The sequence below is a fragment of the Eptatretus burgeri genome, chromosome 5 (genome assembly GCF_056783735.1).
Source record: "Eptatretus burgeri isolate ZD-2024b chromosome 5, Ebu_testis_v1, whole genome shotgun sequence".
In the NCBI taxonomy this organism is placed as follows: Eukaryota; Metazoa; Chordata; class Myxini; order Myxiniformes; family Myxinidae; genus Eptatretus; species Eptatretus burgeri.
In genome coordinates, this window is record NC_140965.1 from 95,837,995 (window position 1) to 95,852,344 (window position 14,350).

The 14,350-nt window shown below is 44.4% G+C and overlaps 1 protein-coding gene across 4 annotated transcripts in view; it reads right to left on the bottom strand.

The window, feature by feature from the left end:
• Positions 1 to 820: 820 nt before the first annotated feature.
• Positions 821 to 14,350, bottom strand: part of LOC147027000 (PDZ and LIM domain protein 3-like) — a 104,154-nt gene continuing 90,624 nt past the window's right edge. For all 4 annotated transcript variants that reach the window (XM_085883006.1, XM_085883003.1, XM_085883005.1 and 1 more), the window contains 2 exons: positions 7,557 to 7,674; positions 821 to 1,654 (listed from right to left, as the gene is read on the bottom strand). In XM_085883006.1, coding sequence (XP_085739132.1) covers positions 1,468 to 1,654; positions 7,557 to 7,674 — 305 coding nt within the window. In that variant the 3' untranslated portion in view covers positions 821 to 1,467. The remainder of the gene's footprint in view (positions 1,655 to 7,556; positions 7,675 to 14,350) is intronic.

Here is a 14,350-nt window from a genome sequence, read left to right on the forward strand (position 1 = left end):
ACCTGGTTATTCATGGATCTGTGTTGCAGAATGGTTTGTGGTGCAAGTTATGGTTCATTGGAGAGCTGATGCACTGAAAACGTGGCTGAGGAAGCACACAAAGCACGGCGAGGCCCACCTACCGGTCCTACCAGTACCATACCAGTCCGTGCAAACCTGAATGAGGAACCTTCACCGTGTGCGTGAGGAAGTTTTCTTTGTCTCATCTTCTAAGGTCTCTGTCCCATGCTCCCCTGAATGAAAGATAAGGCACACTGTACATGTTAAAAATGATGTGGTTCCAAGGGTGTGTTGGGGTTATTCATGATTAATTTGTTACCGACTGATTGTCGCTGTGTGGCAGTGTTCTTCTTCCTCCTCCTATTCTCCCCATTAATATATATTCCCCTTTTCATGAAACCATGTGAGGTCTTCTGGAGGTCTTTGGGAGAGGGTTCCACATGACTGAGCAAAATTGGCTCATAAAACCTTCAGACAGGCAGATTGGGTTCACACAAAAGCGAATCACTGACAGGCCCGCTCGGCCAATCTTGTCAGCAGATTTGTTGCGGTCGTATGTTCTGAAACGCCGATTTGCATCAAATGAACTCGGCGGACGTGGAGATCCTTTCCTGCCATACCCGCTGAGTTGTCTGACCATTAGATAGATATATACACACGCACACACACACACACACACACACACACACACACACACACACACACACACACACACACACCCACACACACGCACACACACACACACACACTTCTTTATTGTGCCTACACGGCCATCAACGATAGGCACCCGTATACTTTTTAAAGTCAAAATGCAGTAAAATTTGGTGACTTATTTTATTGCATCTACAACAGTCAAAATCCCATATTAAAATGAAAAATAATAATAAGCCAATGCTGTGATTTCTGCCGTACAGGCCCAGTTTGGCAGTTACACTTGGTCACACATTTGGCTTGGGTTGGCATCGTTGCGGTTTGTTATAAGCACTTTACAAACATTGCCTTTTAAATGTAAAGAGAACATTCAGCCAATGTCAGGTGTCAGTCTGTTAATGGTGGACAATGATCGGAAGATGGCCCAACATTAGCCCAACACAATGGCCACTGTTGGCCCAGCATTGGTCCAACCGTTGCTACACTAGCTGGGTCATGTTAATTAGGTAAATGTTCTCCGTACAGCCCCCCCCCCACTCCGATTTTTTTTGGATGCAAAGTTGATAGTCAATGAAGTTACATTCAACAACAACAATAACAAAAAAGTCACTTCTATTGACAATAAACTGTAGACATGCTAATAATGGATGTCAAAACTGCAAACTATTCCACTACAAGTAAATTGGCACGGTTTCCAATGGAGATGAATTGGCAGCAATGCAAGGAAGAAAAATGTAACTACAAGCGCATAATTCATCCTCACAGCCTGTGCAGCCATTGAGATAAAGTCCAGAAAAAGGACATGGGTCATGTGGTTTACTTGGCTGGGGTTGTGATGAGCTCATATCCAGGTGGTGGTTGTGAACGTGCACGTGCGTGCATCTCACAGAAGAGCTGGCCTTCAACGAAAAAGAAGCCTTTTTGCTTGAGGTTCACCCCACAGTCACCACACACAAAACATTCTGGATGACGCATGTGGTCACGTGCTTTAACCACCTGGCCCCTGCGGAAATCAGCGAAAAGAAACAGAAAAGAAATCAGAAACAAACAAAAGCGAAAAATTTAGATTTCGGGGACTCTCAACTTTTCAGGCACAAAATTTGGCTGAATTGAATAAAACAAAAGAGGATTAGTCTCATCTATTCAAGGAAGTCTGAACCAACTCAATTTGTTTCACAGTCAACAGGTGGGATCTAGAGCTGGACTTGGTACTGTGTCACTTCCTCTCAGTAAAACAAGAATAAGTGGGGGAGGATTGGATCCAATGACATACCTCTTGCAAAAGATGGATGCAAAGTTCAGCAGGCACCAGTAACGGGAAATACCTTTTCAAGAAATTCTGACATAGGTAACACACAAAAAAAATATATATATATATTCTTCGAGCAGTCTGTAAAGTATCATCTAATCTAATATGATTCTGGTATCCTGCCTGAAGGCAGACTCAGTGCTGCCAAAGCAGCCTCACAGCAATCGTTACACTGGGTGGTTTACAGTTGCCTTTCCAAGAGTAATCACGGCAGGAATTTGCAATTTATTCAGCATGCTGACTCTTCATGAAGGACACCGTAGGATCTTTAACATCTACCAAGTAATGCTGGCATACGGGACGCCCAGTTTAATGTCCATTTGAGGGATGACGCACACTTTGATGGATCGCCCTGCCTGCGAAACACCAGGATAGCAGTTTATAACTGGGTGGATATTCAAAACCCAAGTTAGACAGCTCAGAGGTGAGTGGATATATATATATATATATATATATATATATATATATATATATATATATATATATATATATATATATATATATATATATATATATATATATATATAGTGTAAGGCAGCAATAAGGGAAATATACTTTTAGGATAAAGAAAGAGTGGCATCATGTTCAAATGAATGTAAGTTGTGCTGTAGTATTATAGATGTTTAATGGGCTGAAAGGATGGCCTTGAGGTATGCACACTCACCTGAGCTGTCTAGCCTGGGTTTGAATACCAACAACAGCTAAAAACTGTCATCCTAGTGTTTCACAGGTAGGGCGATTCAATGTGCGTGCCGTTCCTCAAATGGATGTTAAATGGGCTTCCCGTCTGCCAGCATTTGATTGTGGACATTAAAGATCCCACGGTGTCCTTCACAAAGAGAAGGCAAGATATCACCGGCACCCTGAACAAATTACAAATTCCTGCCCTAACCAGCAGAGGGCATTGCATCAGCCTCACCCTCAGCCAATGATGCTATCTGCACCCCTGTGCTGCATACTACTGAAGATAGGTGTCAAATTAGTTGGAGCTTCATCGAGAGACACATCTACAATTTTATTTTAGAAGCTATACATCTTGAATTGTACAGTATTAGTTAACAGGTTAGAGAAAAGAAATAGCTGCCCGATATCGAGCGGTAAACAAAGTAACGAGGAATGGTTCCAGTCTTAGTTATGATGAAGACTGAGAAAAGGCAGGAATGTATGTTACAGTTGTGGGGATAGATGGAGGGATTTAATCGGAAAGTTAGGATTAAATGGAGTTGTTTGGTCCGTGGACGTGTAGGAGACATCTCAATGTAATTAAGTAGGGAGACTGAGCTGAAGTGTTACGTGTCACCACAGGGGGGTGGTGCGGTGTTAATTAGATAGGGATTAAGAATAAGTTCCCCCAGTCTGTGATTGCCTCCCTCCCCGGTAACCTATTCCGAAGTTTTTGCATTTACAAGCGAGCCAAACCGGCCGAGCAAACTGAAGCCCTGCATTCAAGAGTGACGGTGGGTGAAGTCATGCTCCCGAGGATGATTGATGGGCACTACATCAGAAGTGAGGCAGGTGTGCCGAACAGACAGAGAGGCCCCGCCTTCCCAGGTTTCGTGCGAGCAAGCCACGCTCACATGGAACGATGGTTCGGTGTGACATCAGAGAGATCTGGAGGAACGCGTGAGGTTGGTGTGAGGAGGGCAGTTGTAGTCGTGGTAGGAACGTGGCTCGGATGGAGGATCTCGTTTTGCTCTCCTCTCGGCATGACGAAATGGCTTTCCTTTGATGCATGAAGAAGACTGCACGATTCTCGTATTCGTGCTGAGGCGATTTGGCTCACCTGCTGAAGCGAGACGCTGGCAAGAGACTCTTGGCTATTGACTCACCGAATGGGATGGCGCCATTCCAAACTGCACGGGGTCTCTGGGTCATGGTGTTGAATACCGCTCACGTATTGCCTGACGTACATTCGTCTCGCTGTGAGACAGCGACTTGGCACCATTTTGCACGCGTCTACACATGCAAATCGAAGCGCCCTGATTCCAAGTTCCTCAAAGAGCATCTCTGGAGAAAGGTAAGTGCCAGAATAAAGGAAGGATTTTCTTTCATTTTGTTTCTCCTTGTCTGTATTTAAGTCTGTGTGTCGAGACGCCTCAACTTTAGGATTAATTTACTTCATGTTATTATTACCTTTTGAAGTACCCTTGTAAATATTTATATCGTCATTAAATTCCACAGTTATTTTAAGTTGACGTGTCTGCATATTTGTCGTGGGGTTCGTGTACAAACCCCCCCCCCCTCCGTGCCTCCGTCGCTGCGCCATTACGCCCTGCCCCTCTCACGCGCGTTATATCTCCGGGGATCAATGTGTCCGCCTCTTAAGAAGAACCGCTCGGCTATCTGGGATGGCGGTATTAACCACCCGTCACCACAATTTGGGTCAGGGGTCTTAACCTGGACCACCAGCTCCGCAACAATATATTGGAGATGTAAATATCTAATAAATATTACATGCCTCAGTATGTTAACATGATTGACCAAGATGGCGGTGAGGTGGTAGTAGGCAGGATAAAGGAGCAAAATACAATGAATGGGGCTGGGGAAGGCCTTCTTTACTGTGTTCACAAAAAAAGAAAAAAAAAACTGGAAATGACAAATTGGCAAGACAAATATAATGTGATGAGTTCTGTTGATAGGGCAGTGATACAGCGTAGCTGGATGTGCAGAGTTGCCCTTTTTAAGTAAAAAAAAAAGCATTAAAAATGCATGCCCCTCCCAGATTGAGAAGGCATAAACTATTGCGCCAATAACTTAACAATCAATAACTACAAGAGGATTTTGTACTGCACTATAACCCCAATTCCATCAATAACCATGAGCAGACTCAGTTGCATAATGGCAAGAGCATCCGTTTCAAATCTGGAAGGTCGGTGGTTCAAACCCGGGTCGACTAATGCCAAAGACTTTTAAAACGAGTGAGATTTCATTCCTTGACGTTCGGCATTTAAAATGATAGAGCACAGACAATCCCCATTGGTTGGCACTGATGGGGAGGAGGAAATTTCTCCTGAGCAAATGCCCCACTGAGTGTGATGAGAAATGTGGTGCCATTGTTGTGACGTTGCTGGTACGAAGAGTGCCCCAGGATGTGGCACTTACTCCAACCTCAGTGGCTGTGTACGTCTTGTCTAACAGTCCCGTGTGTGTGTGTGTGTGTGTGTGAGACGTGTGTGTCAGCTCCTCTACGAGCCTCAGATCCTCTTAAAAAACAACAACAAAAAAAACCAAAACAAAACAGGTGAACTCAAGGTTGAAAAAAAAAAAAGAGAAAAAAGCAGTTGAAAGAAATAAAGAAAAAGTTGAATTACAGCCTGTTGTTGCTATGATTAAAATACCGAGGTTGGAAATTGCTAAGAACAACTGGAAATTTATACCAAATTAGGCAATAGGCCCAGATTAATTGGAAACATTACAAGATATGCTGTTACTGGTCATGTGGTGGAATGCATGGAATTTAAATTCTGACAATCTTGTCTATTCGAGACTTTCCCTTACCAGTTCTACATCACACTGCCAAGTTTGTCCCATGAAATAAAATTAGAACCATATCAAGTCCCTCAGCACAAGTTATTTTTAATGGAGAGGGAAAGGGAGAGGGAGAGGGAGAAAGAGGAAGAAAACTAGAACGGCACTCTGTGAAATGCATACCTGCCAGGCTGAACAATTTATGTTTTATATCCCACCGATAGGCCAGATCTGCATCCGGACATCCAAAATCGAATGGGCTTTTTATTGTCACTGACCCAACTCATCCACATAGTTTTGTCATAACCCATCCAACTTTTGAAATATGTTACATATAGTTTTTGGTCCTTTCTCCCATTAGTGAAGAATCACTTAAAAATGATCGCATCCGGATCCGTATCTTCACCAAAATTGAATCAATTCGTCCTTGTCACACACCCAACCTGTCCACCAAGTTTCGTCCGAATCTGTCCATACCTTTTTGAGATAGCCTGCTCACAGGCAGACAGACAGACAGATGGGGTGACAACCTCGTTCACCTTTAGTGGCAGAGGTAATGATTAAACACGAAAGATGTGCAGAGCACGATACTTGCAAAATCCATAAAGCAAATTTGACCTTAAAAGTAATTAGCTGGTTAAATTTAATGATCAAAGATGCAAATCCTCTTCAAATTTCAAGTTAATCAGATGATAATTGAGAAATTGAGAAATCTCACCTAAGTTATTGACCTCTTGGCCTTCATTGACCTCAAAAATAATTGTCTGGTTCAATTCAATTACCTGAAATAGAAATCCTCTTCAAATTTCAAGTTAATTAGATGAAAATCAAGGATTTTAGAAATGTGATAATGTTGTTGACCTTTGGCCTATGTCAACCTTTTGACCTCAAAAACAAAAAGCTTCTTGCTTTTGATGAACTTTACCATTTGGTGAAGTTTTGTGAAGATCGGTTTAAAATTGTGACCTGTAGGCAGTTGACAGACAAACAGACAGACAGAGACAGACAGGTAGGCAGCGATGGGTCACCGAGCATGGAAACCATAAGATATATAGCAAAATGGATGTCATATAGCGGATAGGGAATCACCTTAAGATTATACATATCAAATCTCATCCAGTTCCATCTACTGATAACTACTCGGTATCAATTTGAATGAAAAGTACCGAAAATGCGGTTTGAAATCGGAAATCCCCAAAGTTTGAGGGGGTGCTGTGGGTGAACAAAGATCGAAATCGAAAATCCGGTTCGAGCGTTTGTGCACAATGTATTCCAGACGATTAGTGTGAATTTTCATGACCATCCGACCATAACCCGAGGAGGAGTAGCATTTGGCGCGAAGGCACCTCCATCTCTCGCATATTATCGATTTTTGCACTAATTGACCTTTGACCCATGACCTAAGCGAAATCGGTCAATGTGTCCTGAGGAAAAGTTGTAGTACTCATTGAGTAAGTACCATGAACATGCAAAGTTTCATTCGTATCAATGCACTCACCTGGTAGCTCGGGGGCCTTCAATGTTCGCTAATTTTCGCGCATACCCTAATTGTAGGGGGCGTTGTGGGTAAAGTATTCCATACATCACAAAAACCGGAATAAATTTGATAGAGCATCACCTGTAGATCATTCGTGCCAAAGTTCATAACCCAACGTGGGATAATGGCTTTTGGAATTGATTTCGCGTGAACGGAACCGATTTTGAAGGTTTTTCGGTTGTTGCAAGGGAACCAAAGCGTCCCTAGCAACCATCACAATTTCCAAAGCACAAGGTCATAAGATGTACCTACCACCCAAGTTTGGTCAAAATCTGCCCACGTTTACTTACCAATTATGCTGATGACAAACGAACAAACATCCAAACAAAGACAGAATTACTGACAATACGGGTCACCTATTTCGGTAACCCAACAGAATAACAAAGTCGACCAACCAATATAGTTGGGAAAAAAATCTTTGATTTTACAGGTAGCAAACAGATAAAACAACACACAAGACTAACCAATATAAAACTTGAAAATTTTTCGATTTTCACAAGTAATAAAAGAAGCAATAATGTAGAAGAAAAAGAAAGCTCCACCTAAAAAATATGGAATGATCAGATATTATTCTCCCAGGTGTAAACTCACATAATTCCAGTGCCACACTTGCTGCAGATCGGAAGTTTTTGTGTCTCGCCACCCACGGCACCAACCTTCGGGATAGGCGCTTTCACTGATCGTATGCCCATAGGACGGTCTGATCCACCTGGAGCACAGGCACCACAAGATGTGACTCAATCAAGAATGAATAAAAATATCATTGACATTTCATTTTAATGATGCATTTGCAGTTAGAAACACCTGAAGAACAAAGATTCAAGCACATTAGGATGTCGGTAAATAATCAAACATTTGCAGAAAAAAAAGCCTTTTACACAAACCGTTTCATTTTGGAAAATGACTTCAATTCACCAACAGAGTCAAAGCTCCAGGCTAATTGGTTCTGTTTTTTCCGAAATTTAGATCAATAAACATAAATTGGTCAAAGTTCACCAATGAAAGATTTTTAATTAATTCTCTTGACTTCAGTACATTTGCGAAATCATTAGAACTAAATCTTTGGAACAACTTGACTGTGCTCCGAGTTTCAAAGCTTGCCACCATGAGAATTATTTTTGCAGCTCCACATCAGTGATTAAGGACAAGTTGATATCAATTTGAAATCAGGCCAAACTTTCAAAGCATGCACATGTCCCAATGTCTATCAGCTCAAACTCAAAAGTCAATAATTAATCCATTTCAAAGGCAGAATAAAATATTGTACTTTAAAAAAAAGAAATAAAATAAAATTAATAAATCCATCGATTTTAAATTGCACTCCTGTTTTGCTGAGAGTTAACCCTTCGAAGCCCGAGCAACTTGGACTTTTGGCTTTCGCACCTTGGGCTCCCTGGAGAAAAAAGCAGGTCAGTCAGGTTTATGGAGGTTAGAATAGCGGCCGGTAAAACGGCTGCTCGGGTTCAAAGAGTTCAAAGGCTCGCTCAACTGAATCAACAACAACCCAGATTCACCTCAAGCCATATTGCTAATGCTGCATGTACAATTTCTGAACAACCATCATACAAGAGAAAGAAAAAGTCATTAATAAAGAAAAAGTCATAAATATATATATATATATATATATATATATATATATATATATATATATATATATATATATATGTTACGAATTTCGGTCCTCCCGGTGTGTGATCGGCCACGTAACTCAAATCGCGACCGCGTCGCCCACCAGAACGGACAATTCAGTCGTGACCCTCCTTGGAACTACCGCCAGGAGCTCGTCACGGGTGGGTCTTTCAACCCCACCACAATCGTGCCAATCAGCCACCCGCGCAGGATAGGGTTGTCCGCCAAACTTGACCTACCTACTGTAAAGGCCCAGTCACACCTTGACGTTTTAGCCAGCAATGGCAATGCATCAAAATGTATGTAAAACGCTGGCTTACGTTGAACTTTTGATGTTTTTTTTTTAATATTCGGACGTATTCATAACGGGTTGGTCGTATGCATAACATATTAGTAATGGACACAGAACGTTTTGTTGTCTTATAGATAACTTATACCAACGAATGCTTAGCCTGTTGTCGGCGTTCACAACCTATGCCCAACGATAATCTAACTTATGCATCGCGCGCTGCACGTATCGCCGACGATCACGTGGCGTAGCCTATTAAAAGGCTGCCGCACAACGATTCAAATCATAACCGCCGGAGAAATGGAAGTGTCAACATCACAGTCACACCTTGGCGATGTTGCCAGCGTGTGCCGACCTCTGAAAAATGCGTCTAAAACGCTGGTGCACGTCGAATACGGTATGGGTAAGTTTGGTATGCGTGAATAAAACACTAAAGTACGCTATCATACGTCGTATTAAGTGGAGTACGTCTTGTAATTATAAACGTGTTAAACATTTTACGACGTACTTGCCATATGAAACACGTTCCGCATGCGATGGGAATAAGTTGTACGCACGATATGCCAACGTTGTCACACGTCGACAAAAGTTACTTGTAAGTTACTCATAAGTCGAAACACTCAAGGTAATGGTTAGCGTCAGTGTTCCAGACTCCACCTTTTTACTTCCAGGGGAGAAAGTAAAAAAAGTACTTCAATTTCTAGTGCGGTTCTGATTTAAATCGTTGAGTGGCAGCCTTTTAATCATATTATATTATAACTGCACTAGAAATCGAAGTGTCGATATCACTGTCATACCGAAGAAAAAAAAATAAAATAAAACCATGGAGTCTGGAACACTGACGCTAACCATTACATTGACATATTTCGACTTACAAGTTACTTTTGTCGACCTTACAACAGTTTACAACCTAACAAGTTACTTTTGTCGACGCCTGCCAACGTTCACATATCGTGCATACAACACGTTACTAATAGGTTAGAAATAAGTTTTGGGTACGCTAAACATTATCTCAACGCGTTTCGGCTTATGAGTAACTTACAAGTAACGTGTGTCAACGATCGCGTAACGTGCTTACAACTTATGGCCAGCGTTATGCGGAACGTGTGAGTCATACGCTGGCATAAGTCTTAAAATTTCAAGCATGGAAAATTTGAGGACAACCGAAAAGTACAACGTTTAAAGCCAGCGTACTACGACGTACGACAGTGTTTTTCAGCGTGCTCTCAATGTTATCAAAACTTACCCATAACGTATTCGACGTGTACCAGCGTTTTACACAATTTTTCCAAAAATCGGCATAAGCTAGCTAAAACGTCAAGGTGTGACTGGGCCTTTAGTACCTGCGCGGGTAGTTAACCGGGCGATCGTACCTCGCCGCTGGCCGGCCTAGGACACGAACCGCTTAAGCGGTCCGTTCTGTGCTTCAGTGATAACCGAGCGGTGTTGTCGCCGGCCCCGACGGACGTGATTATTTACTGGGTGCTTACACCCCTCTACCAATTCCTTCCGTGATGCAAGATGGAACTTTCAAACAAGGGAAAGGATGCAACGAGACGGGGAACAGTTCGCCAAGCACATTTATTGCACACTCAGCCAAGCACGTATTTTACAGCCATACAGTAATTCAGGCACATATGCACAGTCAAGCAAGCAAATGAAGAATTACAACCGAATAAAGTCTTTATTTCACATGCACACTTAGACAATTCCACTTATAAGATGGCGCCACCACATGCATTCACACAAAAGCAAAGAAAAAAGCCACCCTCAAAGGCAAGGGTGGCAGACAGGTTCGTGGACCAAATGTGCGTGGAACCTGGATGAGCGGCCAGGTCCACGAGACCGAAGGGTCTTACCCGCGCCCTCGTGGCGCGATGGCGGGCAAGCCGTGATGTCAGCGTAGCTGTGCCTGGCTTCGTGCTCCTGGCGTGGCCGGTGAGCTCTCTCTCTCCGTCAATCGGCCCCCGTCTGCCTTTAGACTTCAGCTCCGAGCTCCGAGCTCCGTCTCCCGACTCTGCCCCACCAATACTGCCGCACCGCCTCAGGTTAACCCAAGGAGACCGCCGTCTGGTGGACGACACCTCAGCACCACTCCGACACACTCTCCCGCAATCTGACCCAGGGATGTTACCCCGTGGTTTCCCTCCTATCAAAGATTGGGGGTCCCGAAGGCTTTGCCCCAATCCCGTCATCCGGTGAGCTGCCCTGTGAAGGGAAGCTGCACAGGAGGTACTCCCACGGAGTGGGTTTTCAGATTTTTTTGCGTTTTTGCGTTTTGCGGAATGAAGCGTTTTACGGTGGCCGGAGTGCAAATCCTGCCACCAACCTCCTAATAAGAAGTGACCCAACTGCAGGAGGACGTCCGCAGACACAGTTGGGCACTAGATATGGATGGCCGTTGGCTCACAAGGAGCTCCTCCGCCCTTTGACAGGTTTTGTTTTTAATCCTGCTGGGTGTCCATATCCAAACACCCTCCTCACCAGAAAACCTGGTGGGGGAGACGGTTTAGTCGCCGCCAACCCGACCATGGAACAGGTTAGTACAGGTTTACATGGTACCTGTAGCAGGTCACAGATCGAACCTGACCTGACATGTGTGTGTGTATATATATATATATATATATATATATATATATATATATATATATATATATATATATATATATATATATACATATACACACATACATATCGTTACTGTTGTGGGGGTAGATGGAAGAATTTAATAGGGAATATAGCATTGAATGGAGCAGTTTAGTCCGTGGATGTGTGGGAGGCATCTCAACATGATTAAGTAGGGAAACTGTGTGCTTAAGTGCTACCCTTCACCACACGGGGGTGGAGAGAGTGGTGTCGTGTTGATGAGCTAGTGTTTAAGAATAAGCTTCCCCAGTATGTAAATCGCCCTTCTATGGTTTTTCCCTATGTTTTTATATTTCAAGATTGGCAATAAAGGTGGGAAACACATCCCTAAAACCACAACAAGTGGGCGGAAAGCCCTGCCTTCAAAAGGGTGACAACAGGCGAAGTCACGTCCCTTGAGGGATGATTGATGGGCGTGACATCAGAGGCTAGCCAGACTGGCGGAGGACCCGTCTTCCCAGGTTTAGTGCGGGAAGGCCGCACTCCAGAGGTGCTGGATATATTGGCGTGATCGAGAGGAAAATTGGCTTGCGCATTTTGGAAAGACGTGATCAAAGAGGAAGGGGGTTGCGGATTTTGGAAACGTGAGAGTGGAGGGTGAGCGCACGCCGAGGGGAAACGACCCTTGTATTCATTAGTGTTGAGGCGATTCGGCTCTCGGTTAGGTCGGTGAGGACGATTGGTGCACAAAGCCATTGCACTGGGTCTCTGAGCTTTGGTATGGAGTGCCCTTGCTGATTGCCTGGTGTGCGTTTGTCCTGCTACGAGAGAAGCGCCATTTTGTTGCGTGCGTCGGCACGTGCGAATAGGCCCCTCAATTTCAAGTTCCACAAAGATGAGCTCTGGGCCAAGCAAAGTACAAGAATAGTTGAAAGGAAGGGTTTTCTTTTTATTTTGTTTCCCTGTTGTCTGCATTTGAGTCTGTGTGAAGAGCTACCTTGACTGTAGGATTTATTTACTTTGTTATTATCGTTACCTCTTAAATCATTATCCTTTGTAAATATTTGTTTATTTTCATTGAATGTATTCCTTTTATTACTTCAAGCACATTAAATTTATTCCTTACCGTGACCAGCGGTAAGGAAACCCCTGGCAACTCGTATGAGGCTGTGTAAGAGCCTGGATGTGAGGAGACCCTCCCCGGAGAGGCATACAGCAAAAGAGCTGTTTGGCTGTCAGGGACCATGGTCTTGCAGGGTTGTTTATTTTCATTAAATGTAAGCTGTAGCTGTGCATTTGCAGTGGGGTTCGAGTATCAACCCCCACCTTGTGCTGTGCTCCTCCGCCCCTCTGCCATTGTGCCCCATGCCCTTCGAGCACATGTAATAATCTCCGAGGATAAATAGGTCCACCTCCTACAAGGAACCACTCGGCCATCTGGGAGGCCGGCGGCGTTAATCGCCGTCACCACAATTTGGGTCGGGGGGTTAACCTGGGCCACCACCCAAACGACATTTGGAGTCAGGAGTGTGGGCTATATACATATATATATATATATATATATATATATATATATATATATATATATATATATATATATATACATATATTTTTTTTTCTGAGGAGATTAAATGCGTGCTCGAAATGGCAGTTCGGAGGGAAGGTGGTAATATGTGTGAAGGAAGCGAGTCGAAGGTGGATCTGTTTGAAAAGCGTAGGGTAAAAGTTTCCCCCATCCTGAGCTGGGGCCCCCACCGGCCAAATCCCCCTCACAGGGGAAAAAGCGATTCCACTGGGATCCACATCCAATGGCAGTGGATTGGCCTCGCTAAAGCCAATGACTCCGCAGCAGTTTATGGAAAGGATGAAACAAATGATGGATCAACAGAGGAATGATATACAGTGAAAGGTAAACATTGATGGATGATATTGTCGCGAATTCGCGCCCGCCAGCGTGCGAGCGGCCAAGTAACTCGAATCGCGGCACGTCGCCCACCGGACGGACAATTCTGTCGTGACCCTCTCGGACTAACGCCGGGAACTAGTCACGGGTGGGCCTTTCGGCCTCACCACGATCGTGCCAATCGGCCCCCCACGTGGGATAGGGTTGTTCGCCAAATTCGACCTACCTCAGTACCCACACGGAGGGTAGACCGGGCGATCGCACCTCGCCGCAGGTCGACTCCGGAAACGGGCCGCTTTAAGCGACCCGTTCCGTACTATCAGGATAACCGAGCGGTGTTATCGTCAACCTCGACGGTTCCGATTAATTATCGGGCGTAGTTAGCCCACTACCAACCCTTTACGTGAAGTAAGATGGAGATTCAATTAAAGAAAAGACGAAGTGAAACGGGAAAAACAGTTCAACATAAGGCACATTTATTCCGTGGAACACATATACATTTACAACAATTATGCACCAAAAGCAGTTGCAACAAAAGAAACACAATGCAGATCTACTACCGACTACGCGAGCACACGGCAGCACTTCCACAGTTTTACTTTACAGACGGCGCCGACAACACATATACTCAAAAGCAAAAGAAAAGGGCCACCCTCAACGACAAGGGGACAGACGGGCCTGTGGGCGCGAGACCGGGTGGAGCCTACCCGTCTTGTGATGAGCCGCAAATGTCACGGCGGTGCCCCGACTCCGCGCTCCTCCGCGAGTTTCGTTGGCACTGCTTGGAATGGGGTGGGAACGGGGCACCCTTTCCGCACTATCTCAGCGCGGGGGGGGGGGGGGGAAGGGGGGAATTGTTGATGCTCTGGGGAAAGAGGAAAGCTGGCTTGCTTGGGTCCCACGAGGAGAGACTCCACTGCGACCTCGACCGCGCTCCCGGCTTCCCCTCTCTGCAGCTCCCCGACAGACTCCGAACCC